This window comes from Notamacropus eugenii, chromosome 6 (genome assembly GCF_028372415.1).
Source record: "Notamacropus eugenii isolate mMacEug1 chromosome 6, mMacEug1.pri_v2, whole genome shotgun sequence".
NCBI lineage: Eukaryota > Metazoa > Chordata > Mammalia > Diprotodontia > Macropodidae > Notamacropus > Notamacropus eugenii.
Genome location: NC_092877.1, coordinates 19,517,349 through 19,543,670, shown reverse-complemented (window position 1 = coordinate 19,543,670; position 26,322 = coordinate 19,517,349). Strand labels below are relative to the sequence as shown.

Genomic DNA, 26,322 nt, shown 5'->3' with positions numbered 1-26,322 from the left:
TTATTAAAAACCCTTGGATTTTAATATTTTTAAATGATCAAAGAAAGCATTAGATATTTCTTATTATCTCCCAATTCTAATTTGTTTAGAAATATTAATTATAAGGTAAAGTGTGATATTCATACAGAATAATCAATGGTGCATGATTCCTAATAAGTACTTTTAAGTGGTTATGTTGAAAACAAACTAAAATAATGTGAAATTTGCTTATCCTGGCATGTTCTTTAAAATTCGGCTCCTTAAATTTCTCTCTTTGAAATTTATAGTGTAATTTATAAGTATTTAATGGTTTCAAATGGTGAAAAATTACTTATGCTTAATATAGTTATTTGATTTACTTTCAGCATATATGTTCTATAGATGAGAAAGTGAATAGTATGTTTCACATTAATAACAAATCTTGAAAAATAGCCCTGCCCTATTTTTTAAAATTGAAAAAAACCCCTCATTTTTCTCTTTATTGCTTCTCGGATTACATGACATTGGTATTGAAGTTAAAAGAAACATTTTGTGTTTTCACACAAATCCTGTTTTCCTATGCTTTGTGCACCAGAAGAAATTTCATCTGTTTAAAATATTTAAATCTGAGCAAAGGAACAAAAAATATTTTTGCTTGATATCATTTTGTTCTGTCATAGAGAACAGTCCTCTATAAATTTGTAAAGAAGATTGCTTCCCATTTTTGTTTTCATGTTAATGTCTCCAATGTGAATTCACATGAATCAAGAACATACCTGTAGACCTTGAAAGGATGTCAAGCCTTGAACCAGACCCCCTTAGAACAGTCTTCTCCTGGTGCAGGATTCATCCAGTTCAATGTATCAACGTATTGGCACTTCTCCATATTTAAGCATCTTTTAAGATCCTTGTAAAAAAAAAAAAAAGAGTTGTCTCAATGGTCAAATGAAATTCTGTCTGTTTTTTGTTTGTTTTGTCATTTTTTTTTTTTTAAAGAACTGCCTTTGGGGATAAGGAAAGTACATAGCAGATGAGTTTTTAATGTGTGTGGGTAAAATTCCATGAAAATTAACTTATAAGTTATCCTTGTAGAAATTAAAATTAGCTCTTACTAACCTCTTTTGATAGAAACATGAATTCATTTGATTAAGCTACCAAAAGAATCCAAGAAAAAATACCTAGAGCCATTTTTCTACAGAATCCCCTTTTTTTTCCTATTTTATCATAAGTATTTTTCCTTGTCTTGTTTCCTTGAATTGACTTTGTGTTCCATTGCTTACAAAGAGGATTTCCTTCTAAAGCTGTTTAGTCATTATTTACATCTTGTCTGTGAAATAACATAAAGATAAAAGATGGATTATTTTGAATTATGATAGCATTCCCCAGTGTCCCTTAGTCTCTTTCTAGACCATTGCTGTCCAGAGGCAGCAGTGGCAGGCTGGCTGCTCTTCATCAGGGAGCTCGCTGAAGGCCAGTAGGACTTCCACAGCTTGGAAAGAGACTAAGAGGCCAGACTGACCACAGTGCCAGCCAACAGCATCCAGTATATGTGAAAGATGTCGTAAAATTGATTGGTTTTTAAATAGGCGAGTGGCATAATTTCAGAAACAAACAGGAAACTGGAATTTTTTCATCTCCTTTTAGATACTTTTGATGAGTTCTGGCCATCAGAAACTCTGAAGCATAAATTGTATTAAAAATTTGGCAACTCTATGTTAAGAACAGCCCCTGGTAGACTTAGGAAGTGTTTAAGTAGAGCTGATATCATTTTATGTTAGGAAACCAATGTAAGAAAGAAAAAAAATGGCAAAGAATCATAGCACTTACTAAATATTGTTTTGTGTTTTATATCCTCAGCATTTAGGACAGTGCTCTGCATATAGTAAGCACTTAATAAATGCTTTATTCATTCATAAGTTTGTAGCATAGTAAAATTTAATTGCTGAGGGCAGTCATTTTCCACACACGTTACTACAGCTGATGCCTTTCAGTCATTAGAGAAAGTTTCACTAAACAGACACAGAGATAGAAGGCCACACTTAATTTTGTCAGACCCTAAACAGCCTACATAACTTTATTTGTATAGAAACTTCTACAGATCATGAACAAGAGCAGCATGGCCCCTGATCTACAATGGATCAGTGAAGGAAGTAAGAAATGTGGTGGAGTCAGAGTAGACAGGGAAATAAAAGATAAGATGATTTTTTTTCTGTTATTTTCTTTTTCTTTAGTTCAAAGTATTCCAAATAGATAGGTCAAATACCTATAGTGAAGAACTTGTTTGTATGTGTAGAACAAAGTAAAATCAGATTAAAAGCTTTGGGGAAATCAGTGTACTTAAAAAAAAAAAAACATATAGTGAACCTGCTCCTTAAGCTTTATGAATGTGTTAATTGTTGTGTTTTTCTCTCTTTAAATATGTTTTAGCATAGAGTAAGGATGATTTCCTATTGCAAGAGTGCTACGTTATTTGGAGGTTGGGGGAAGAGCTGGAAGGATGAGGACTAAATAGCATACTGTAATGAAACCTCCCTTTGGGCAGCACATGCCTCAGTTCTGAATGCCCAGAAATACTTCACAGATGCGCTGGGCTGCCTAGCAATGGGAATTTTCTAATTCTGGCTAGCCTGAAAAAGTAAATAGAACTATTGAACATAAGGCAGCGCCTAATAAAAAAACCAACAATTCTCCCCTTGTAAACACCTACATTTGGCCCCATTAAAAATTCTTTCTTCATATCCAGGAACTAGCAGACCCTTAAATGTTGGGGTCTCAAAAGTAAGCAGAGTTATGGGGTTGGGGGAAGCAGTGTTTTATGTTGGCATTTCCCTAGAGTACTTCATGTCCTGTTTCATTGATTTGTAGAAAAACGTACTCCATACGTTCATTGGAGGGAGCTACATGAAAAAGCGCCGTGGCCATTCTTCTCTTAGCCCTTTTTTTTGATACAGCCATAAGAAGATAAATAAATACGTGTGTATGAATGCGTATCCTGTAAGTGTAGATATTTGCCATTTCAAAGATAACAGGCAGTTCAGATCAGAAGCTGCTAGCGTCTAGTCCTGAAAATGTTTATTAGGCCTGCATTAGAGTCACTTATTTGTGTAATTTGGCAAACTCCCACATTTTAAAATCCCCACATTTTTTTCCTTTTGCACATGACAGAATTAAGCTTGGGGTTTCTGTGAGCCATGTGTCAATTAAAACTCCTCATCCAGCAGTTGAGTTGTCTAGCCATTCTGTTACGTTTCGGAGAGTTTTTAGAATTCTGTGATAACTTTGAGTGTCCACATGGCTTAATTAGCCAACAGTTTACTTTTAACCACAGTTGGGCAGGAACGTTTTCGCCCTGTAGTGAAGGGAAAGGCTGACGTCTGTTTGATTTCTGTTATTCTGAACAAGGATTATTACTTTTTTGCTCTCTCCAAGCTAGTTTCTCTACAGTTTAAAAGAAAGGAAAATGGAAGAGGGAGAAGAATGGAGATTTGGTTCAGTCTTTTCAGTTCATTTTTACAGCATAGTCAATCATCTTTAAGGCTCGACATTTAGCTTTAAATGTAAAAAACAGACACAGTGTAAATGGGATCCTGAATTATCCTTGTCTTTTGAAGGCATGATGTGCCTCTCAAAATCCAGTCTAGTTTTACTTCTCTGTAGAACTGGTTTTAAGATGGGCCCCAAATCGTTTCTGCCTTTTCCAGGTAGCAACAGGCTTTCCTGAGACAAGAGAAAGGGGTTTGGAAGTTCTTCTCCCAAGCCACTTTTCCAAAAAAAAGCTCCCAATCGTTCTTCATTCACTTGCAGTAGCAACAGCAGGCCCTAGAATCTCAAGCATCCTCTGAGCTTGGCCCTGCTGAAGCTTAATTCAAATTCCACACACTCTGGGGCTTCTATGCTCCTGCCTGCATTGTGTGTCCCAGAGCCATACAAGACTTGGGTTAAGCAGCAGTTGGAGACCAGCAGAAAGGTTGCCAGAAGTGAGAGGCCCTGCTACACAATTAAGGAAAGATGAATGGGAAGGAGTCATGAGGGAGGGGCCTGGTGGAGACCCATTTAGGCAATAGTGCTGTATCTGAGGATCACAAGGATGGGAGCGACCATGTTGTGACACATCCATCTCATTTCTTTACCCCAGACGGGAGGGAGAAGCATCTTTCACTGTGCTTTTGATAACCAAGGTTAGGTGACAGTTTCAGTTGCTCCTGTTTTTATCAAAATGTTACGTAAGTGATTCTCCCATTCCTGTTCACATTGGAATGCTGATATGAATAAAATGTGCTTAGAGGGATGCACATTTGTGGGAAATGAGTATGATGGGGAAATAGTCCTTTTGTAAAGAATAAGGCTAGAATCATTTTAATTTGTTGGTCTTTAAAGGAAAATATATTAAGTTAAATTTTCCCAGGAATAATCTGGAGGTTTACTTTATGCAATCTTTCTGCTTCTACATCAATTATCCTAAGATCAGTTTGTGAAACAGAAGAAAAGCAATGGTTTATTCCACCTATATCTTTCAACTGTCTGTGTTACTCTGAGGCCATGAGGATCAGTAATAATTTGCATTGTCCAAGTGCAGTCCCATACTGCTGGACTCCTGTCATTTGAGGGAATTGAGCTCAGTAACTTATTTGCATGGACAGGGCATCAATCCACATGCATCATATGCTGGACTTAACAGCTTGTCCTTGGGCTGTGACTGGGAATGTTGAGGGGAAGAACTCCCAAGTGTCATCAGAAATGATGGGAGTGACTTAGTTTCCAGAACGACTTCTTCCAGATCGTAGCTTAAGTAGGGTCTTGAATAGAGCCAGCAGACACTACCTCTTGAATTTCTATCTTGCACAGAAAGTGGACATTTGAAAGAGCTGTTGCTTTGAGGCTTTGAAGATGTTTGTGTCATGCTTTTGCCAGGATAAAGCATGGCGTGTGCTACTGAGGGAATTCTAGCCAAGGTGTTGGCAAGAAGGTGGATAAGCCTGTGAAGGAGGCATATCTAGATATTGCCCACCCTAGATCTGTACTCTGCTTTGCACATGGTAAACAATTGATCAGGGCTTTTTAGATTGGATTGAAGATCCCTTAATGAAAAGTCCTTCAAAAGCAATTTTTCACCTTCTCAGGAATAGGATGTAATCTAGTAACCTAGAGCTCTTCTCTCGTGAAGTCCACAGTGTTGTCTGATTAGACAACTCAGCTACTGCCAGGAAATATGCACAGCTGTAATGCCACCTTGTGCAGGAAGCTTTCCAGGTCTTCCCATCTGATTTATTGATTCTATATATTGTATACTATATATTCTATATATTGTACCTAATTATTTACACTGTCTTCTCCATTCAACTTTGTAAACTCCTTCAGGGAAGGGATGGTGTATGTTGTTCTCTGTTAATTTAACATGGTGCCTGACACATAGTAGGTGCTTAATGACTGTTGACTTACTGACTGTTTTCTTCACTAACAAACATTCATAGTATTGGAATTCTAAGCCTGTTGTGAAGTCTTGTAAGTATCTGAGGCTGGATTTGAACTCATGGCTTCCTGACTCCAGTCTTGGTGCTCTATCCACTGTGCCAATTTCCTGACATAAGCATTACTTACATGGTGGCATTTCAGAAAGTGTCCCAGGTGAAAAAGCCACATGATCAAATCTAGGCTAGCTACATATAGTGGTGTCACCAGTAAGAGCAGTGGCCTAGGGCATGGTCTCTGAAGGTCCTGTTGGAGCAAAACTGATCCTCACAAGAGGTGATGTGTGTATTGTATAGATGAAGACACTGTGGCTCAGAAACTTAAATTATTTGTCCAAGGTTCTAGAGCTAATAAATAGTGGGGTCTGGGATTTGAGCCTGTGTCTTTAGACTTCATTTTCAGTACTCTTGCTGAGTACTCTATTATGAGTAGGTCAAGGGGCTTGGTCCTAGAAAGAGTAACAAGTGACAGCTGATCTGACACCAAGGATGGAGGATCTTACTTATGTGCTTTAATGATTCATAATTGCATTGATTCACTCAACCAACATAGATCACAACCTGTGCACACTTCTTCCTTTGCAATTCTTGTCCCTTAAGTCCTCTTCAGAGAATCCACCCAATGCCCTGGAGATGCCCTAGAGCTCAGCAGAAGAACTTTCCATCTGTTATCCCTCACTCTCCCTATGTGACTGACCCACCTCCTTTTTCAATCAGAAATTTCTTCCTTGATTTCTTTCATGCTGTTTCTTGCACGCAAATCTGCTGATAATGTTTATCTACCATATGCCTTTCCGTTGCCCTTTGGGCTTTCCACAATTTAGATTTTTTGAAGATCATGGCATTCCATAATCCACAAACAAATAATCTTACCAAGAGAATATTGATCGTTAAAGATAAGTTTATGCCCCAACATAGCTTAGAATTATTGGAAATGCTGTACAGTATCTGAAAAGCAGGCCAACCTATTCCCTTACTCCTACTTAATTCTTGACCCAACTCATTCTTCTCAGACATGTACTGCCCGTTCAAGATACATGTGCTGATGGGCCCAATGGACCAACCATCCAACTGCCTCTCATGGTTTGCTTAGTAAGTATTCTTCATATGCTTGGTTTTTCCTGTGTGGATTTTCAAACCATTCTCTTTTGAGAAACCTTGGATTTCATTGAGAAGAATTCTGAGGCTAATGAATTCAGCAAAATGCCCTGCAAAAAAAAGTCTGAAGGACCTCACCCCCACAGGAAGTCTCTCTTCTCTCTGGGCTCTGCACAGGACATCCTTCATACCCATGGAAAACACCTACCATAGGCTTACAAAGTAAAAGGTAGAAAATAGCCACCGGGGATCATCTGATAGAGGAGCCAACAAGGCTGTCTGTGTCCTGACACACAGCTGAATAGTAGTGTTGATAGCTGTGACCTTTGGTCATCAAGATAGAGTGTGCCCTATTTAAGAAGACATGAGACATATTTGGGAAGTTTTTCTTCCTAAAATAGTTAAAAATTTAGAAGAAAAGAAACCTTTTGGTACCTGAATAGGAGCAATTTTCAGTTATCTGGAAAATCCACTTATGTAGAACATCCCTTTGCCATGATAATGATGAAAAAATATTCATTATTAACAAAGTATAAATAAATAAAGATGCCTGAGTGATATAGTGGGTGGAAAATTGGAGAGGAAGTTAGGAAGTCTTGGATTCATGGTCCTGCCTTATTAACCATACAACCTCTCTCAGCCTCAGTTTTCTCATTTATAAAATGGGGATGATAATAACACCTACCTCACAGAGTTGTTGTGAGGATCAAACATGATAATATATGAAAATCTGAAAGCATTGTATAGAAGTTAGCTATTATTCATAAAAGCAATATGATTCAAAGCAACTTTACAAATTAAATTCAGAGCTTTGTCTCAAAGAAATTAGCCCGACCTAAAAGAAATTAGGATAATAATAGTTAATAAAATAGAAAATGGTGTGAACCCACAACAGTAGGATACCATTTCAATAACAACATTAAACAGCATTTTAAGGTTTTCAAAGAAATTTACATATATAATATCCCCTTTGAGCTATGAATACTTACTTGGATGATGGACATTATACAGAGAAAATAGGTGAATATTTGGTGAATTGATTAAAAAAGTATTGCAGGCCTGAAAAACTGCCAAAATATCTCAGAAATTCTTCTTGAAATTACATAAAAATTTTGTCCTGATATCATTTAAATCACATTTGTTAAGCTCCTCCAGCTGGATGACATTAATTCTTTTTGCATTATTTTCCTTTTTCAAATGCTCTTTTTACATCACGTTCACTACTCATTGACCCCCTTCCTCATAACAAAGACATATATGTAAAGAAAATATACCAACATTTGAGTCACATCTGACAATAAGTAACCTTATTCCACAGCTGTAGTCACTAGATTCCCTGCTGAGAAGAGAAAGCATATTTCACCTAAGATTGGTGACTGTGGTGCTTAGAATTTGGAAGCCATTAAGTGTTGTTTTCCTTTACTTTATTGCGATCATTGTATAAATTGTTCTCCTGGTTCTGCTTGCTTGGGCTCTTCCTCAGTTCATTCAGATCTTCTCCAGTTTCTCTGATTTCTTCACATTCATAATTCTTACAGTGTCATTACAATATTCTGTTACATTCCTAAACTACGGTTTGTTCTTCTGATTCCCCAATTGATGGATGCCCCCTTTGCTTCCAGTTCTATTCTACCATAAAATTTTCTCCCATAAATATTTTTCTACATATGATACCTTTCTGTCTTTTACCTCTTTGGGGGAATGTACCTAGTTATACCACTACTGGGTCAAATGGTATATACAATTTAGTGATTTTTCTAGTATAATTCCAAATTTGTTTTCCAGAATGGACAGTGAATTCCTGGAACTGCCTTCTATCAACTCCTTCACCTTACTTACATTTTGTCATATTCTCCAGTCTGCTGGGTATAAAATTCAATTTCAGACTTGTAATTGGTGTTGCCTTTACCTTACGTGACTCAGTTAGAGCCGTCTTTCCTATGGTCATGGATAGTTTGTATTTCTTCTCTTCGAAACTTCCTGTACATATTCTTTGACCAATTGACTCTTCTTAAATATTTGTACTGACTTCTTATGTGTCTTGGGCATCAAAACTTGATGGTATTAACCAAAAAAAAAAAATTTCTATTGAGCCTCTTACATGTACTTTATGATCCTGGGCAAATCACTTAAACCATCAGCCAGAGTTTCCTCATCTACAAAATGAGGTTAGTAACATGTACACCTATCTTCCCTACCAAGTCGCTGCAAAGGAAGTGCTTTGTGAACTTTAAAGCACTATGAAAATATGATTTTTGTTGCTGTCATTTGTCTTATTGTAGTGTAGGTTTGTCATGTTCCCTTGTCTCACCTTTAGTTTCCTTATATGCAGAATGAGAGGGTTGGATTTCATCCCTCCCCCCACCAGAGTTTGCATTGCTGCCAGCAGATTGGGTCCCCAGAGAGAGGACTGTTAGTACTTTTGAGGTTCTAGAAGTAACTCGGTGGATAATTACCTCACTGACTCTAGCTCACCAGCCCCCACCCATGTATTTACCCCTAATGGTTAGCCAGTAGGTTCTGTTTACAAAAGCATTTACTCAGGTGGAATGTCAAGAATAGTAGTAGCATTCCCAGGTCCAGAAAAACAGAACAAAACAACACCAAAAAACTGGAGTACACACCCAAAAATACACCGAGTTGGTAGAGATAGGGGATGATATTGAGCAGTATATAGTAGGGAACAGACATGACCAAAGCAGCTCCCAGGATTGCAAGGCCTGGAGGACCTTTCACAAAGGCGTTGACCATAGACAAACCATGTAGCTGCTCAGCTAGGTTGGCCCCTTGAATGGTTCCGAGTCTTGGCTAGACACTTCAGTTCTCCACTAGGGAAGATGAGGCACTAGACACGCCTGCTGCTAGGCTGACCTAGACAGGCCATTTGGCCCCCTGGCTTCTGCCAGACTGGGTCTGCAAGCAGTTCGGCCACTGGGCAGCTGTTACTAGCCTGTGCTGTGCCACTCAGCTGCCGGGGTCTCTTTGGGGCACAGAGTCTCTGCTTGATATTTTCATCCACTCTTCCAGCCACTGGCTTGGCTGGGTGGTACTGTACTTTCTTCAGCCGGAATGTTACAGCTTTCTTTTTAGCTGAAATACTACTGTCTCTTTCAGGAGGACAATTTCTCATACCCTAGGGCCTCTTCTGCTTGACTCCCTTAGAGTCTCAGCAGTGAGGTTTGTCACCTCCAGGGAGCGGGTTGGAGAGGCTTCACTTACCTGTTCCAGCATCCTTCCAGCTTTAAAAGTCTTCTTCCTTGACTTAAGGTCATCATTCTCATTTCAGTTAGTTAGACTTCTCAGACGTCTCTTGAGGGGTTACTTGAATGAGTGACTGGGAAAAAAGGTGGGAATGCAGCTTGTATCCTACAGTCAAGTTCATTGTCTTTTCTGATCTTTTCATACACCATACCTTTCCTGGGATGTAAACTCTATTTTGTGTCTGAGGGCCTTCACCTTTACATTTCAGGTTCACTGTCTTTTGACCTTTAAGCTTTGCTGAAGTCTCTCTGGGAAGACTTTCAAAACTAAATCAACAAATATTAATTAGTCATCCTACAAGTGTTAATTAAGCACCTACTATATGGAAAGTGCCAGGCTGACAGTCTGTCTGTCTGTCTCTCTCTCTCTCTCTCTCCTTTCAATCTATCATCTTGTCTGTCCTCCCGTTCTCAGCCAAACTTCTAGAAAAAGCTCTTTCCTTCCACTTCTTTTGCCGTTAACACTGTTGACCACTCCCTCCTATACACTCCCTCTCTGGGTTTTCATGATACTCTTCTCTCCTGGTTCTCCTCCTTACCTGTCTAATTTCCTTTTCTGTCTCCCTTGCTGGCTTACTGTCCACATCATGCCCCCTAACTATTAGTAGTCCCCCAAGACTAACTCTGGTCTCAGATGTACAGTGAGTATACAGTACATAGAGAGCTGGCCTAGAGTCAAGACCTACTTTCAAATCAGGCCTCAGACACTCACGAGCTATTCGACCCTGTTTGTCTCAGTTTCCTGAAATGTAAAATGGGGGATAATAATTGCACCTACCCCCACAAGGTTCTTGTGAGGAACAAAGGAGGTAATTTTTTAAAAAGCACTTAGCACCATTCCTGCCTCTTAGTTGGCTCTGTGGAAATGCTAATTTCCTCCCTCCCCCTCCTCTCTTTTCTCTCTCCACTCTTGTGGTGACTTCATTCACTCCCATAGACTTATTACCAACAGATGACTCACAGATCTATATATCCAGCCCCAGTCTCTTCCCTGAGTTTCATTAAGTTCTATGTCACCTATCCTACATGTCAAACTGGATTCCCAAGAGACTCATCAAACTCCACAAAAACAACTTATTATCTTTTCCTAAAAACCCACCCCTCTTCCAAACTTTTCTATTTTTGTTAAAAGCATCAACATTCCTCCAGTCTCCTCGATTCACTCCTTCATTCCTCTACTATATTCCTCTCCCTCCCTTCCCCCACACGTAAGGCCAGTGGCCAGATTTTGCCTCCATAACATCTCTTTCATCTGACCCCATTTCTGTTCACAAAGTTGTTGGTCTTCCAACCCCAATCCATCTCCCACACAGGTGGTCTGACTAGTCACCCTCTCCTCAATGAATTCCACTGACTCCCTGTTGCCTCTAGGACAAAATCTAACAAGCAAAATCTTCTGTTTGGTTTTTAGAGCTCTTCCTTCACAGTTTCATCCAAGCTTATGTTTCCAGCCTCAGTGGACATTCCTCACCTTCACTCACTCACTCACTCACTCTGTGATCCTAACAAGCTAGCCTTCTCTCTGTTCTTCACATGTGGCGCTCTGTCTCCTGTCCCCATGCCTGGAATATGTGCTCTGATCACCCGCATCTCATAGAATCAATCCATCAGTCCCTTCCAAGTGCTGCAGCACCACCTCCCAGGGAACAGGAGTTCCCAAAATCTTAATAGAGTCTTTACTTATTAAAGTTTAGCCTATATTTGGAATGACCCATATTTCTGTTGTATCTGTTCTATATGTACTTCTGTGTACGTTATCCCCTTATATTCAGTAAGCTCTGCAAGAAAAGGTCCTTGTATCTGCAGCACCCAGTGCAGTGACTGCTCCAGAAAAAGTGTTTGATGCATGTTTATTGATCGATCTATTCCTGAGGGCTGGGAGTACAAAAATGAACTAAAAAGCATCCTCTACCTTCAAGGGACTTACAATCTTCTACCACAGAGATATAACAGAGATGATGAGATGTTTGCTAAGAACCTCTGGAGTTCTGGCCATCAGTGATGATATGGAACATTACAGTTGACTCGATATACCTTAATTATTAAGTGACAACTCTAAAGTACCCACATACATTAAATTCTAAGCACATGCTGGCAACCTGCCAACAGGCACTCCATCTCGATGCTTCCAAAGAAGCTGTCTAGTCCAGGTAGGGTAGAAACTTGAAGGAAACCCCACTAAAATTGGGCAGAGCAACAGCTGATTGGCAGACAGTCTCACTGCTGCAAAATGGGAGTTCATCAATTGGGGTTGGTTGGGCACCAGATCCATTACAAACATACCCCCTGACCAGTGTTGGTTATGGGCAATTCCATTTCTCTGTGGGACTTAGATCAACACATACATGCCCTCCATCCTTGTGATCACCTGCCTCTAGGAAAGAAGAAAGTGGCCACACACAGGCATTCCCTAGACCACCTTTCTGTTTAGACGTGTGAATTCTTCACAATCTGCTTTCAGAGAGGTGGGTCTGGAGGCAAGACAAGAGTTGTCAGTTATAATTGACGGTCAGGATAATTGCACACCTGAGCATTTTTAGACAGACAGCCAATGTAACACTCTCTAGCTCCCTGAGACTTTTATCTAATTTTCAGTAAATGAAGAAGAGCCAAATGAAATGTTTCCATTCAGAGGATCCAGGATGAACGTGACATTTAATAAAAACAATTTTAATCTCAAATTATAGTGAACAAATGGGAGCCAGAAAAAAAACAATTCAACCTTAAATCTAACTGTGCGTGGCTGTAGGAACTCTGGCCATTCCCATGTAGGGCCAAATAAGCATTTGCTCATCCAGAGCAAAGATCTGCATCACGCATCAGTTCTTCTCCCCTATTCATCTGCACAAGAATCAAATAAAATGTTGCCAAAACTAGGACAAAAGCACCTTCACCACTACAGAATTCTCTTCAAAAGTAGGAAGATTTGCTAGCATCTGCCAAGCAGCAGGTTATGTCGCAAATTGGTTTTTGGTTTTTCAGTTCAAATAAATACTTTCAATCTTATTAAAGAATAACTTCTAGTACATCAAGTCCCAATGAAGACACCAGAGCAAAGAAGTCTGTCGAACCTGGTTTTCCCTCATGTCCTCCAAGGATGTTTCTTGGGTAGAAATGTTTGATGAAGAAGAAATGGAAGGGAACCAGAAGCTATGCCATGTTAGGATTGGGGAAAGGAACTCACAATGTATATTTACAGTAAAGACTTAGGAGTGAGGGGGTGGAGCATGGTCACCATCTTCCTGCTGTAAAGAGCTATCCTCTAAGGATAGTCCTTAAGACAGATAGTTAAGTGTGGGCCCACCAAGAACAATGGGAAAGGCAGATTTTAGCTCAGTGTGAAGGCAAATATCCTAACAATTAGAGTTGTCCAAAAGTAGGGTGGCAGACTTAGGAGAAGAGTTGCTTATCACAGAAGTTATCAAGTGAAAAGTGGATGACCACTTGGTTGGGAAACTATAACTTGGGGTCCTATTCAGTTACAGGTCCAACTCTAAATATGACCCTGTGACCTGTGACTTTTTTCCTCTTGTGCAGAGGCTGAGGCTCTGAGCCAGCCACATGGATTCTACCCACTGTGCAGCCCTCTCTGGGGCATGGCCCAGGTCAGGAAATAGATGGGGAGGGGCAGAGCTGGAAATGGTGCAGCTGCAGCAAAGGGACTGAATGAATGCTCTCAGATAATGATGATTTGGCCTTCACTCTCCCCTGGAGCTCCTGGTGCCCACATTCCCACATGCCAAAAACTGATCCATGGGTTGGGCTCTTGTTGGTCTCGACACCAGATATGGCACGCCTGCAGAAGCTGGCAAATGATTCTCAGGAAGTCACCAGCACATCAACCCAGATCCTTCTGAGACTCTAGGCAGGAAACAAAGGAGTTTCTTCCCTCCACGTTCTACAGCAGAGCATTGGGCCTATCATTTTTCAAAGTGGCTCAGACTTCAGGACAGTCTGACTGTCACTTTGTTGGTTAGCTTTCATACAGTGAGGATTTAATCAGTATTTCAATGACCCATGATTTTGTCAGTGGGAGTATTCTTTCCATGAGGTAGGTTGCAATCTCTCTAGAGCTTGAGAGATGATTTCAGAGAGAAATTAATTATCCCTCCTCAGCACTCTGTGTCTTCATTTTTTTCTTCACATTCTCTTCATTAATTGTCTACAAACAATAAAATCTTCAAGACTCTCCAAACCCCTTAGAATGACTGGAGAAATCCTGTTCAGCCATTTGAAAAGGTGCTTCAGTGATTCATTCTGAATTACTCCTGGCACATGAGTTGGGGAGGTGGGGAAGAGTCGGTCTGCTCCAAGGACCAGACACTGATCTAACTTAAGTAGAAATGGTATTTGTTAAGGACTCCTGATACTCAGGCATCATCAAGGAGGGGAAGAGGGACTATAAGGTTTGAGATTCTCTTTTACTCTTCCTTCTTTCCTTTCTTTTGACTCTTTACCCAACAAACTACCAAGTCCTCTGGATTCTGTCTTCATAGTTTCTCTCACAGTTCTCCTCCTCTCTTGTCGAGCAACTCAGTACCACCCACTATTGGAGTGAGATCCTAAAAGATCTCATCCACAGGACCTCACCTCCCCATTCCATTCTTCACAGCATGGCCAGAGGAATCTTACTTATAGGCCATGTCATTCCATTCCCCTTAGAAATATAGCTCCCTGATGGCTGCCTTTGCCTGGCATTCATGGCCCTCCACAGGTCCGGCCCACTTTGCATTTCCATTCTTAACTCATTTCATTCTCTTTTATTAACTTTCTGATCTGGCCACATTTGGCTGCACTCTCCCTTTGAGTGTGCCCTGCCCTTACCTCTCTCCAGACCTTTGTCTTGTGCTTATTCCATTTACCAAGATGTTCTTCTCTTTACCTATTACAGTCTCTAATGTCACTTCCTCCAGGAAGCCTTCCTCAACTTCAGTCCCCAATCCATAATGGCCTCTCTCATTATATTATATTTATTTCTGTTTGTTTCTTTTCCCTCTCCTAGACTCTAAGTTCCATCAGAGCAAGGACCAGGTTTCATGTAAATGTCCCCGCAGCACCTAGCACATTGCTTTTTACAGAGCAGTTCCTTAAAAAATGCTTCTGAAAGATGAATAAAACTAACACTGGCCAGGAAAGAGGCTCTCTCTTTTCCCTACACAGTTTGGAGCTCGTGGATGTCTAAGTCAGGCTGGTGTCCATTATTAAAGTCAGTAAAATTAGTATCATCTAGTTCTGCAGCAATAACATATAGTAAGGACAGTCTGAAGTCAAAAAGCCCTTCTCTTTGCCGGGGACCTTAGGAGACTCACAACCTTTCTAAAGTCTGACCAGACAATATCCAAAAATTGCTCACAGTTCTAAATTCTGTTGATTCTGTGAACCTGTGTCTCAAATTTCTGCACTCATCACACCCCAGCTTGGGGTTCCCAGGGGTATGGAGATGACTCTTGTGCCCATAAAGAGGGGTCTGGAAGAATGCTAGTCCTAGCACACCAAACCAGAAAGGCTTTAAGGACTGGCCCATCAATGGTCTGGGTTGATCTTCTGAGACCCCCTCACCAAGTACCAGAAGGTTGGCCCCAGGAGATGGGGGGTTTAGCCACAGAAACCCATAAAAAAACTAGCAGGAGCTGACTGAAGTCAGCCTCAATGCGGGGAGTAGCACACAAGTGAAATCAAAGCTTATCCAGAGTGTCCAAGTAAGAGCTGGTTGTTGTTTTAATTGTATGTGAGGATCAGCCTAATGCAGGAACTCCACGGTGGTAAAAGGTTCTGTTCCCTCCATTGCCTTGTGAGGTGACCTTGGGCAAGTCATGTCCCCTTCCCTCTGCCTCAGTTTCCTTGTGTGTACAATGAGGGAATAGGCTACATTAGCTCCAAGGTTCCAGCTCTAGCAATCCATGAGTTTATTTAGGTTTCTTTTTAAAGTAAAAGGTGTGACTATTAAGAATATTTTGAATACATGAAGTCCTATAATGCCTTTGATTCTGAGCTATACAAATTATAACATTTCAGGAACTCTTAGTAAAACAGGAATTTTTAAAACTCCTAAATCCCTATTTACCTGCCTAGGATTAAAGTGAAGATTTTTTTTTTTAATGGCAGCTTGCGGTTTTGTCTTGGCAAAATATGAAATAAATATAAATTGATTAAACTTCTTTTAATAGGTATTTACCTACAATTTGTCTCAAATCCAGGTATAATCTAGATTCATTATCTTGCCCCTTCTGTCTCTGAGCTGCAAGTGGTGAGCAGGGAGCTTGGCAGGCTAGCAGAAAATGAGTTAGGAAGGTAAATGTTGAGCCAGGAAATCCGCTCCTGAGTGGCTATGGGTGAGCTGTTTGATCAAGGGCTTAAGGAGAGACAAGCTAGCTGATGCAGCCAGTGACCCTGACCCTCAGAAAGTCCACTCCGTAGACCTTAGAGGGTTGGAAGCTGCTCAGATCTTAAGAAAGCCAGTGATACCTAGTGGAAATGATCTGGAAGTCTGCTTCTAGGACTGGCTGAGTTTATAAATCCTCAGAGATTCTCAGCAAATCACCCCTCCCTCTTTAAGGCTATTTCTCCAGGGCCATGGTGGATTTTTGGCAGGCTTACCCATCCATGGCCAAAGTACTTTGCCAGGTTCACTGCTTGGTGCTCTCAGCTGTGAAGCAGAAGGGGTGGGATTATCCAGCAGTATTGCTTCAGATAATCTAACAGACCTATGTAGACAGCAGTGAAGCTCCAAGTATTTTACAAATTAAGCAATTCACTTTGCAGAAATACCCATAACTTCAGATGGAAGCAGAAGGGAAGGGAAGGGAGGAAGAGAGGGAGGGAGGAAGGAAGGAAGGAAGGAAGGAAGGAGAAATGGTTAGATGCCAGTATACCATCTCCAGCTCCTACAATCCCTCCTTATCACACACCTAAAAAACAATCAAATGATACAGGGTCTTAGGTCCATTTACTTTAAGCCCTCACTTTCAAAGTTCTATATGTAAAATGAGGAAGATGAATAGCCTAAAAATTGAAAATAAAAGTGATTTGCTCATACACAATCTGCTGAACCTGGTTAATTGGTCCCATTTTTAAAAATTATGTTAAAATCAACAGCAGGGCAGTTCCATAGGGACCGTATAATCCATCGAATGAGCAGCAGGCTGATTTGGAGAAGGTAACACTACCAGAGCTCAAAGGCTGTCTAGTACCATTGAAGACTGTCCAGTTTGCTTCTAGAGGACTGGCCAAAATGCCATTTCAGTAGCATGGGTTTCACAGTATAACTGTGAGATTTGTTTGGAGTGTATTTCGTGACATTGTGAGATGGCATTGGTCAGGACGGCAACACGCAGGGCATTCTTGTGCAGTAATGATTACCTTACGTTATTCCTCTATCACACTCCAAGGTCTAGAAACATCTATAGCTTGCCATATTTGCATTTGGAGTTAGAGTCCTATGTTGTGTTTTCTCACCAGATATTTTGAGCATCAAACAAATGTGGAAGTAACACTCATTCTCACACTTATGTGTTGAATGTATAACTGATTCAGAAACCTCTTACATACCTGGCCATCTGACATGTCATATTGTGCTCTTTCTTACTGATGTTGATCGTACACATGGGGAGGCATGCATATCAGGGTCAGGATCGAGGCGGTAACTTTGGTCACTGGAGAATGTAGCACGTGCTGCCAGCCTAATCTTGGGAAAAGAAAAGTCACACAAAGAATTGATATTTTTCTGAAGGTCCATGCTTGGAAATCACTGAACAGGAACCACCAGCACCTTTTCAACACAGTAAATAAAACATTTGTCCAACCTACTTGGTCACATCAGAATATTCCTAATCAAGATGGCAGCATTCTCTCATCTTCTCATTTAGCCAGAGACAACCAGGCAAGCTTAAAAGCTCATGGGACCAATGCTGAATGTACTCAACAGATACATTGAATATGTTGTAGGTTGTAAAGACAGGGCATTATTTAGCTCAATTCGATTCAGCTATTCAGTGACATGGCCCTGAGTTATAATCCTGTACCACCCAGCATTGCCTTTATGGTACATTACTTCTGTTTTTAGCCAACCCAAAAGGTCTATTTTACCAAGTGTGATACGTGGGAGGTAAAAGGTGTAAGTAATGGAATAACCAGTAAATGTATTTTTTAAAACAATGTGGTTGAGCAAGTAAATTCTACTTACATATTTATACTCATGGCCTAATGCAGGAGACCTGGACATCTTATGTGTAAAAACCCCTTTTCAACATCGAAATATTTTATGGACCCACAACAAACACACACACACACACACACACACACACAGCAGTTGCATTCACAGCATATATTTGTTTGAGGAAGCCAGTCACTTTCTGGGTCTTACAGCTCTGGGAAGAATGCTGAAGAAGGGATAAAAGATCCCAGTCGGCTTCCACCACTTACTAGCTGTTTGACCTTGGCCAAATCACCTCAACTCTCTCAGAGTCTGTGTCTTTGTTCACAAAAAGGTTGGAATACATTCCTTATCTGTATAAAAGGGAATGAAGTCTTTCACAACCTCTGCCTTAGCGTGAAGTTGTGTGCAATGAGATGTACATGAAGCATTTCGTGAACCCCTTCAAGCACTACGTAAAGAGCAGGCATTATTGTAGTTCTTATGATTTTCTGGCATATTAAAAATTAGCATTTTTATAACATTGAAGTTTACAAAGCTCTTCCTCACAGTGACCCTGGGTGGTGAAGAGTGCACGTATTAATATCTCCATTTAACAAGTATTTAAACGGAGGGTTAGCAAGGTTAACTAGCTTGTCTGTGATCACACAGCTACCAGTGCCCAGACTTGATCCCAGGTACCGCCTTTCTTATGCTTTATGTTTGATGATACAATATTTTATCTTATATGTGTATATATGTACATACATGTGTATGTGTGTGTTGTATTCTTATCTGTTGCAAAGAGTAAAGGCAGAGTAAGAAATCAGCTGCAGGGAGCTGATTTAAATATTTTAGATACGTATAATCTCTTGAGTCTTGCTACTTTATTTCTGTGATCGCAGAACAAGACAATGGCAGACAGTAGGTCTCAGTAATAATATATGGACCACATTGCGTTTGGAGTGAGAAGCTCTGGTTTCTGCTGCCTCAGCACATCCCTTTCCCTGCTCGAGGCCTCCATTTTCTCCTGTGTAAATGAGGGGCTGGGGTCATGGTTTCTAAGGTCCTTTCCAGCTCTTACTGTTAGATGTGATGATCCATTCCACTCTTCCAACTTTGTTTCCAAACACTTTTTCCTTCAGTGTTGAATGCAGGTCTCTAGTTCCATTTTCACGCTGTCACTGTTAGGTTCCCACTGTCCCTCCAATATTTGGCTCCCTTTAACTCATTACAGAGACACACTTCACCTTCTATGACAGAGAGGTTCCTAGAAATTGAATTTTATGAATTAAATTATATTCTTGGGGACATTTTGGCATGTTGGATTTAGTACTGGGCTTGGTGTTCAGGAATACTTCTCTCAACCTTAGGAAACACCTCAAGATTCAGCTTGGTGCAGCAGAAAAAGTAACCAGCTTTGACTTTGGACAAGTCACTTTCTCCCTCTAAACCTCAGTTTCCTCATCTGTAAAATGAAGCTTTTAGATCAGATGACCTCTAAGACTCTTTCCAGCTTTAAATTCACCAGGTCACAGGTGGATTGGGTTCTTCTCCGTTATTGACAAGTTCCAAATGAACTAGGGAAGCCTGAATGGATTCACCAGTTTGTTGGTGAATCATTTGAAAAAGGAAAAGGACCATTTTTGTATGCTGTTTTTGTATAAATCAGTCTAAGACCATAAATAGATTAAATGAAAAAGGGATCCACATGACAGTCTGAAAACACTGGTACCTTCTGGGTCCAATGTGCTTAACATTGAAGAATGGTGGACAAACATGCCAAGCCCTAACACAGATTCTGTGTCTGCCAGATGCAGACATATGAAAACCATTGACCTTTGTGTTGGGAAGTGTTTGGGTTTTTACAGTGTTTGTATTTCTGTGAAAAGTGTAAGGTCCTGGAGAAATTAGATCCTTGATGTCCTGACATCAGATGAACTTCATAGAAGAAATAAGCATTTGTGGAAAGGTTTTTCCTCCTGGTTCCCTATTAGCTGAAGCCACATGAAGTTGAAGATAGAATGTGAAGTAGCAGTTCGCAGCTCTGGCAAGGGTCATTTAATGGCTCTAACTTTTCCTTCTTCTTCAAGGCGTTATTTTCTTTTCACAAATCTCTTGCCCTTTCTGTCCTGTTGTTTTGCCTTGCTATTTAAAATGTGTGACTATCCAGAACCATGATTTATTTGCAGTTCAATGAAGAAAAATAAGTTTGGGGTTGTGCTCAGGACATTTCCATATTAAGATTTTTTTTTCCCAACTCTAAAATGGCCATGGTTTGTAAAAATCTAGTAGGAATTGCTTATAATTTTATGGATATAAGTCTGAAGAACTGTTTGAGCGGGAATTTTATATGCAAGGCTGAATGCTGATCAACAGAGCATAATATTGCATGCTGAAGTATGCTAACTAAAGCACAATTAATTACATTTTTTTCTCTCCCCCCTAATCCCCCTCCCCCAAATCTCCTGCTCCAGCGACTGCATTTGCCTCCAGACCTGTCAGACACAGTGAGCCGCTCGAGCAAACGGGATCTGGTGGAATCTGCCCAACAGCTGAGCCTGGGATGTGGAGTGATGGCCGGAGGCAAAGAGCACCTGGACTTCTAGGGATTTCTGCTCAGTGGCCTCTCTCAGATTCCTGTGACACACTTCTTATACTCTCTTTGGGGTCACCAGTGACTTACGTGAATATTTTCCTGAATGATTTAACCCAACAATCTTAAATACTTATAAAGGATTTTTAAAATGGCGCCTGCTCTCTTCCTTATGTATGTTTTTTAACCATGGTTTTGTTTTTTCTAGAAAACTGTAACTGAAATATTTCTCCATTTAAAAGTTCTGATTTAAATAATGAAAAATACCTTCCTCCTTATTGTTCAGAGGTGGGGAACGGCTGAGCAGAATATAGTGTCCATGAGCAGATGCAGCCACTGTTTGGGATGATTTTGCTTGTTTTTCTTTTTTTTACAAATTAAGGCTAAATTTAGAAGAGAAAGGTGTTTTCAGAAATAACTATAATGTAAAAGCAGAGGGAATCAATAAGATATATTTTTATATTTTAAAAGTTATATATATATATTCTCAGTTGGGATAATAGTATTTTATTTTGTAAATACAAACCAACTCAACATCAAAAAAAGAGCATGCTGTTCTACAGTGGACAGTGGTATGCTTTGACTTATTTTTATCTGTGTAAAAAATAGTAACCGGTAGAATATAGAAACCTTGTGAAGTTCAAAAAAAGATGTGCATTTTAACTGAGGATCATAATTATTCATTATTTCTGAAAATACCATTCTCCACTGAAAATATTATGGTTTGAGCAGAACAAGATGCAACATTAAGTTTGCAGATGTGTAAGGGCTGTACTGTATGACTGCTAACATGTCATGTGCATTCTGTTATGTAAATTATGAAATTGATAAACATAATTTAAGGTAAGACTGCTGAAGACAATGCATCTGCTTTGTTGGTTAATAAATGTATCAAAACAAACTGCAGTGATCCAAATTTATGCATCCTGAGAAAGGAATCGCTGGCCTTCTGTAGTTCACAACAGTCATCCTGAACGTTTGAAGTCAGCATTGTAAAATCATGTCACCAACCAGAGGTCAAGATCAGAATCCAAACTGACAGCTTTATTAATGCCAGTATACCCAAAAAGAAGAACACTGAAGCTGGGTGGGAAAGTAGCAAAGATTCCAGACTTGAAACCAAAAAGTGGAGGATTAAAAAAAAAAAAATCCACTAACTCATCTTCCCTTGCATTGGCCCTACCCTTCATTTGTAAATTCAGGATGGTTGGTCATTCAGCAACTATTCATTCTGATCCTCCTCTGGGCAGGCCTCCTAAGGATGTGAGTCTGTTATCTGTGCACATGCCAAGTTGCATACATTTTGTTCAAACAGATCTGTAGCAATAACTCCCCATCTTGAAGTCATGTTCCCATGTTCTTGAATTTTTGTCCATGTGCTCAAGGTGACCTTGACACAAAACAGGCAGTGATGAATGTCACTTACAAAGCAGCCCCAACTCTCCTTCTAAATGGGCTATTCAAGACCAAAAGGGAGAAAACTGTTTCCAAAATATATTTTCATATATGTTATTCTATTTTGATGTGATTATAACTAACATTTTCAAGTGGCCTACTTTTAATATGCTACAAATTTCACTTTATTTGTTCTTGACCACATTGCATAAAACAAAGACTTAGCTTTTAAAACTGTCTAACTAATATGATGAATGTCAATCACTTAAAAAAATCCACTGTAGCATAAACACATACTGTATACAGCTTTTATTCAGAATTAGAATAATTGAATCAATGACAGTGAATTGCTTGGATGTCAAATCTCTCCATCACATCCTGTCACTACCAGTTTATTTTTTGTGATAAAAATCAAAAAGACTACTATTTTTTTTTTCAGCTGCTATTTCATTAGTAGTAACAATCAGGGGTTTTTTCTTTTTTTTTTCTTTTTTTTTTTAGACTGTCTCAGGGGTTTTTTTCCCGTTTCTTTTAATTCCTAAAGACACAAATTCTCATCAATTTTCTTTTCAAAACAAAGTTTCAGACCTTATCTGTCAGTTAAAATTTAAAGGCTTTGATATTTTTAAGCAAAGGTGTTTTTAAAAATCTCAGCAGACTTCAAGAACTGATTTGGTCTATGCTTTATAAATAACTAAAAAAAATCCTGAACAAAAGCTGCGCTCTGTCCTTTGAAAGTAATTATGAACAATTTGAACGCATTCAAATGAATATTTGTAGTCAGGTTATTATTTTAACAAAACTAATCTCTTTTTTTCCTGTATTGTAATTCATTTGATACAAACACAACTGAACAATTATGTTGGATTTGACTCTGAAAAGATGAACTGAAGTCATCAAATATGTAAATTGCTTGTCAAAATACTTAATAGGTCATTGATTTACTTCCCTGGCTACCGTGTCTATAAAATTAACAGCCAATTACTAGTTAATATATGCTTTGCAAGTAGATAAGTACTATAGGAACTGAATATGCGTATTTAAACCTTTGATTTAAATATTAAAAAAAACTTCACAAACTCAGTAAAGGTGCATTTGTAGAAATTAAAGTACGCAGGTCTTATAAAAATTAGGTGCTTTTTTTTGTTTCCCTAAAAGGAAAATGGTTCATATGTTTTTTCTTAACTTCTTGAAACGTTATTTGTACTAAAATATACCAAGATGACTTAGTAACTTAATACCCCCAAAAAGTGGCCCTATCTCTAAACATGCCCCTTTTTCATATTAAATGGAACGATACATCAAGAGAGCTTTTGTCTTTCAATTATCCACTTGAAGAGCAATGTATGTGCTTAATGCAAAGATTTCATCTTGCTGTTTTAAAGATTTATATTATATGAACTTCAAAACCTGTGTGCACTATGAATCCCTTCTAATAGGTTTGACTCTTTAACATGAGGTCAGTATTTTGACTATTTCATTTGCTTCAGATACTTGAGCTTGGGGACCTTCTGAATTTCTGTGCTGTCACCACCATACAATCTCCCAAAAGTAAGTCACATAGGCTAAGTTGCTTCAAGAGGAAGCAGCCATCTGGAATCAATCCCCTGGTTATCTTCTCATTTTAAAGAATATATTTTCTCTCTCTCTCCCTCTCCCTTCCCCCCCCCTCTCTCTTTCTCTCTCTCTCTCTCTCTCTCTCTCTCTCTCTCTCTCTCTCTCTCTCTCTCTCTCTCTCACACACACACACACACACACACACACACACTCACTATTGATTTGATTAAGGCCTTTAACATTAACATTCCCAAGACATCCAATGACTTCTTTCCAGAGAGGGCCACCATTAACAGCATCCAGTGCAAGCAAAACCAACCCTAAGTGTTTACTCTTTGAACTTTAAAACTGAGTGCCAAGTTCTTCAGAACTCAATTGAACAACTAGATCAAAGTTTATCCTTTCAGAAAGGGAAAAGGAGAAGATGTGTTCGGCCCTGTTCAGCCAAACTTATTATCCAGACAGCTGGAGTGGAGAAGAGTCATTGCTTCAGTCTTGTCAACACTGATGCCCAGAGCAGAAAGAAATGAACCGGAAGGCTGTGTGAGGCATCTCTAAGATAAAAATCCATCCATAGAACAAGGATGAATTTTAAATAACACTTTGCAGATCTTTCTTGGGCAGCCCAGTTACAACTGAACAGGAAGAGTTAAAGGCCGTTGGTGACCAGCCCCAGAAAGTTACTTCTCATTAACAGTTAGGAGGCTTCTCTTTTAGGAAATATCAGCCCCTTTTTTAGAGACAAGGAAATCTATTTTTGTGATAGAGATTTTTCCACTCAGATTCACTTGATGAGAATGTTTATTAAAAGAACAATTAGCTTTCTTCCGATAGGGTAAAACAATTCCATAGAGAAAGGATAGGTTATACAGTCCAGGAGTTCTATGAAGGACCTTGCTCATCAGCAAATCCTGGACTAGGAGAGCACATGAAAGCATTTCTGAGGTGCTTCCATTTGTAAGTAAATAAATATATATGTGAATAAATTAATCAAAATAAATCATCTCAACCATGAACAAAAGGCCAACCTCTCTCCCAGGCAGCTGCTTTTTGATGGCTAGGCACAGCTGAAGCAGCCCCAGAGTTTATGCCAGGTTGGCTCAGGTAGAGTTCTGCCCCCTCAGTGCTGCACCACAGTCTCTCCTCTGGAAGATGAACTCTTTCCCCCGGGCAGGGGTGGCACCCAACTGGATGGACTGAAGGGTCTGAGGTTCCACTGAACAGCAGTGTCTTTTGGCCGAACCAGGCCGTGTCCTCAGGGACATCCCTGAGGCACAAAGGACAGATGCACATGCAGACATAACCTCAGCCAGGCTGCTCCCACACACACAAACACTCTACGATATCTTCAGCCAGGCCAGAAAATGGAAGACTAAGGCCAGCTGCCTGACTGCCCCCAAGCACAGACCCTCTACAGGTTACAGAGCTGAGGACGGGGTGTCAAGGCCAGAAGCACATGCACACACACGCACACATACACACACACACACACAGCCTCCTGGTCCTTTACTACCATTTCACTTTGCACCCAACGTCCCTCGGGGAAGTGCAGACAGCAAAATGTCAGGCAGTGGAAATGTCTGCATAGGTATTAGGAGAGATTACACAGAAGACTGGGTCATGTGTGTGCGTGTGTGTGCGTGTTAGAACATCTATACATATGCAAGTGCTTACATTTTTACTAGCATGCATCATATATGTGTGTGTATCCTTTTTATATGTAGAGAAGGGGGAGAGAAAGAGGGAGGAAAAGAAGAGAAGGAAGGAGAAAAAGAAGGGAGGGAGAGAAAAAAAGATGGGGAGAGAGCAAGAAGAGAGAATGAAAGATAGAATAAAATAGGGAGAGCAAAAGGGAGAAAGGGAGAGAGAGCAATAAACAGTGTGGAACATCTCCATGCAGGGTTATAATTTACAATAAGAACAGAAAAGGCATAAATATGATCAGAAATGCTGCTTCGTGATAATTTGCCCCAAAATAATCTCTTCATTTTAAAGTGTTATTACTAAAAAGGGTGAGGAGTCATCCAATTATTTTCTATATTTCCTCTCTTGCCTTATAAACACACAGGCTCCTGTGCACACATATGTAAGTATATAAGCAAGCATGTGTACACATGAACACACATTCACACACACACACACACACACACACACACACACACACACAGTGTGATTCAGCAGGGCATGGCTTTGTCCCCAGAATTGACTCTCTGTTCAAGTATTCAACCCAGACTCCAGATACTCATTTTTTTTTCCTGAAGTTTATCTGCTTCTGTGTCTCAGAGACAAAAATCACTTCAGAGGGTCCCTTTCCCTTCTCAAAAGTCTATTTGGGTTCACTCTACTTGAATTCAGAACTCCAGTCCCCGGCAAGCAGCTACTTTAACCATGATCAAATCTGTTCATCCCTGCAAATAACAACTGCTCAACAATGAGCCAACTCTATCGATGTGAGAATGTTTGGCTACAGCTGCCTATGACTGACGGCCTTTAACTTTTCCTAGCCAGTCACAATCCACATTGTGGGTGCCTGGCGATGGATCTGCCCTCATTATTCCTTGACATGCAACATCCCCGCTCCACTCTCCAACCATACGCAGCCCCACAGAAAGCAAGCCTCAAATGGGAACAGCTGGAGAGTTTCAATGGGAAATGATGCCTTCTTGTGCAAGTAGGGGTGGAGGGGGGGAGGTGGAAAGAAAGGACAGAGAAAAGCAGGAGCTTTCAGAGAGTTTTGAATAAGCAAATCTACTTTTGAATATACTTCAGAGAAACCACTGTGGAAATGGGCTGCCCACTGAAGTCTATCCAGATTGAAAATCCCAGCTCTCATTCAAAAAGGAAGGCCTACTTAATAGC

At 40.0% G+C, this 26,322-nt stretch overlaps 1 protein-coding gene across 2 annotated transcripts in view; it reads left to right on the top strand.

Annotated features, from left to right (window-relative positions):
- Positions 1–26,322, top strand: part of ELP4 (elongator acetyltransferase complex subunit 4) — a 266,170-nt gene that overhangs the window by 230,901 nt on the left and 8,947 nt on the right. The window contains exon 10 of one of the 2 annotated variants that reach the window (XM_072619251.1): positions 20,393–21,412. The exons of the other annotated variant lie outside the window; for it this stretch is intronic. Coding sequence (XP_072475352.1) covers positions 20,393–20,524 — 132 coding nt within the window. The 3' untranslated portion in view covers positions 20,525–21,412. Of the gene's footprint in view, positions 1–20,392; positions 21,413–26,322 lie in introns of those variants that run through there. 2 annotated transcript variants of the gene reach the window in all.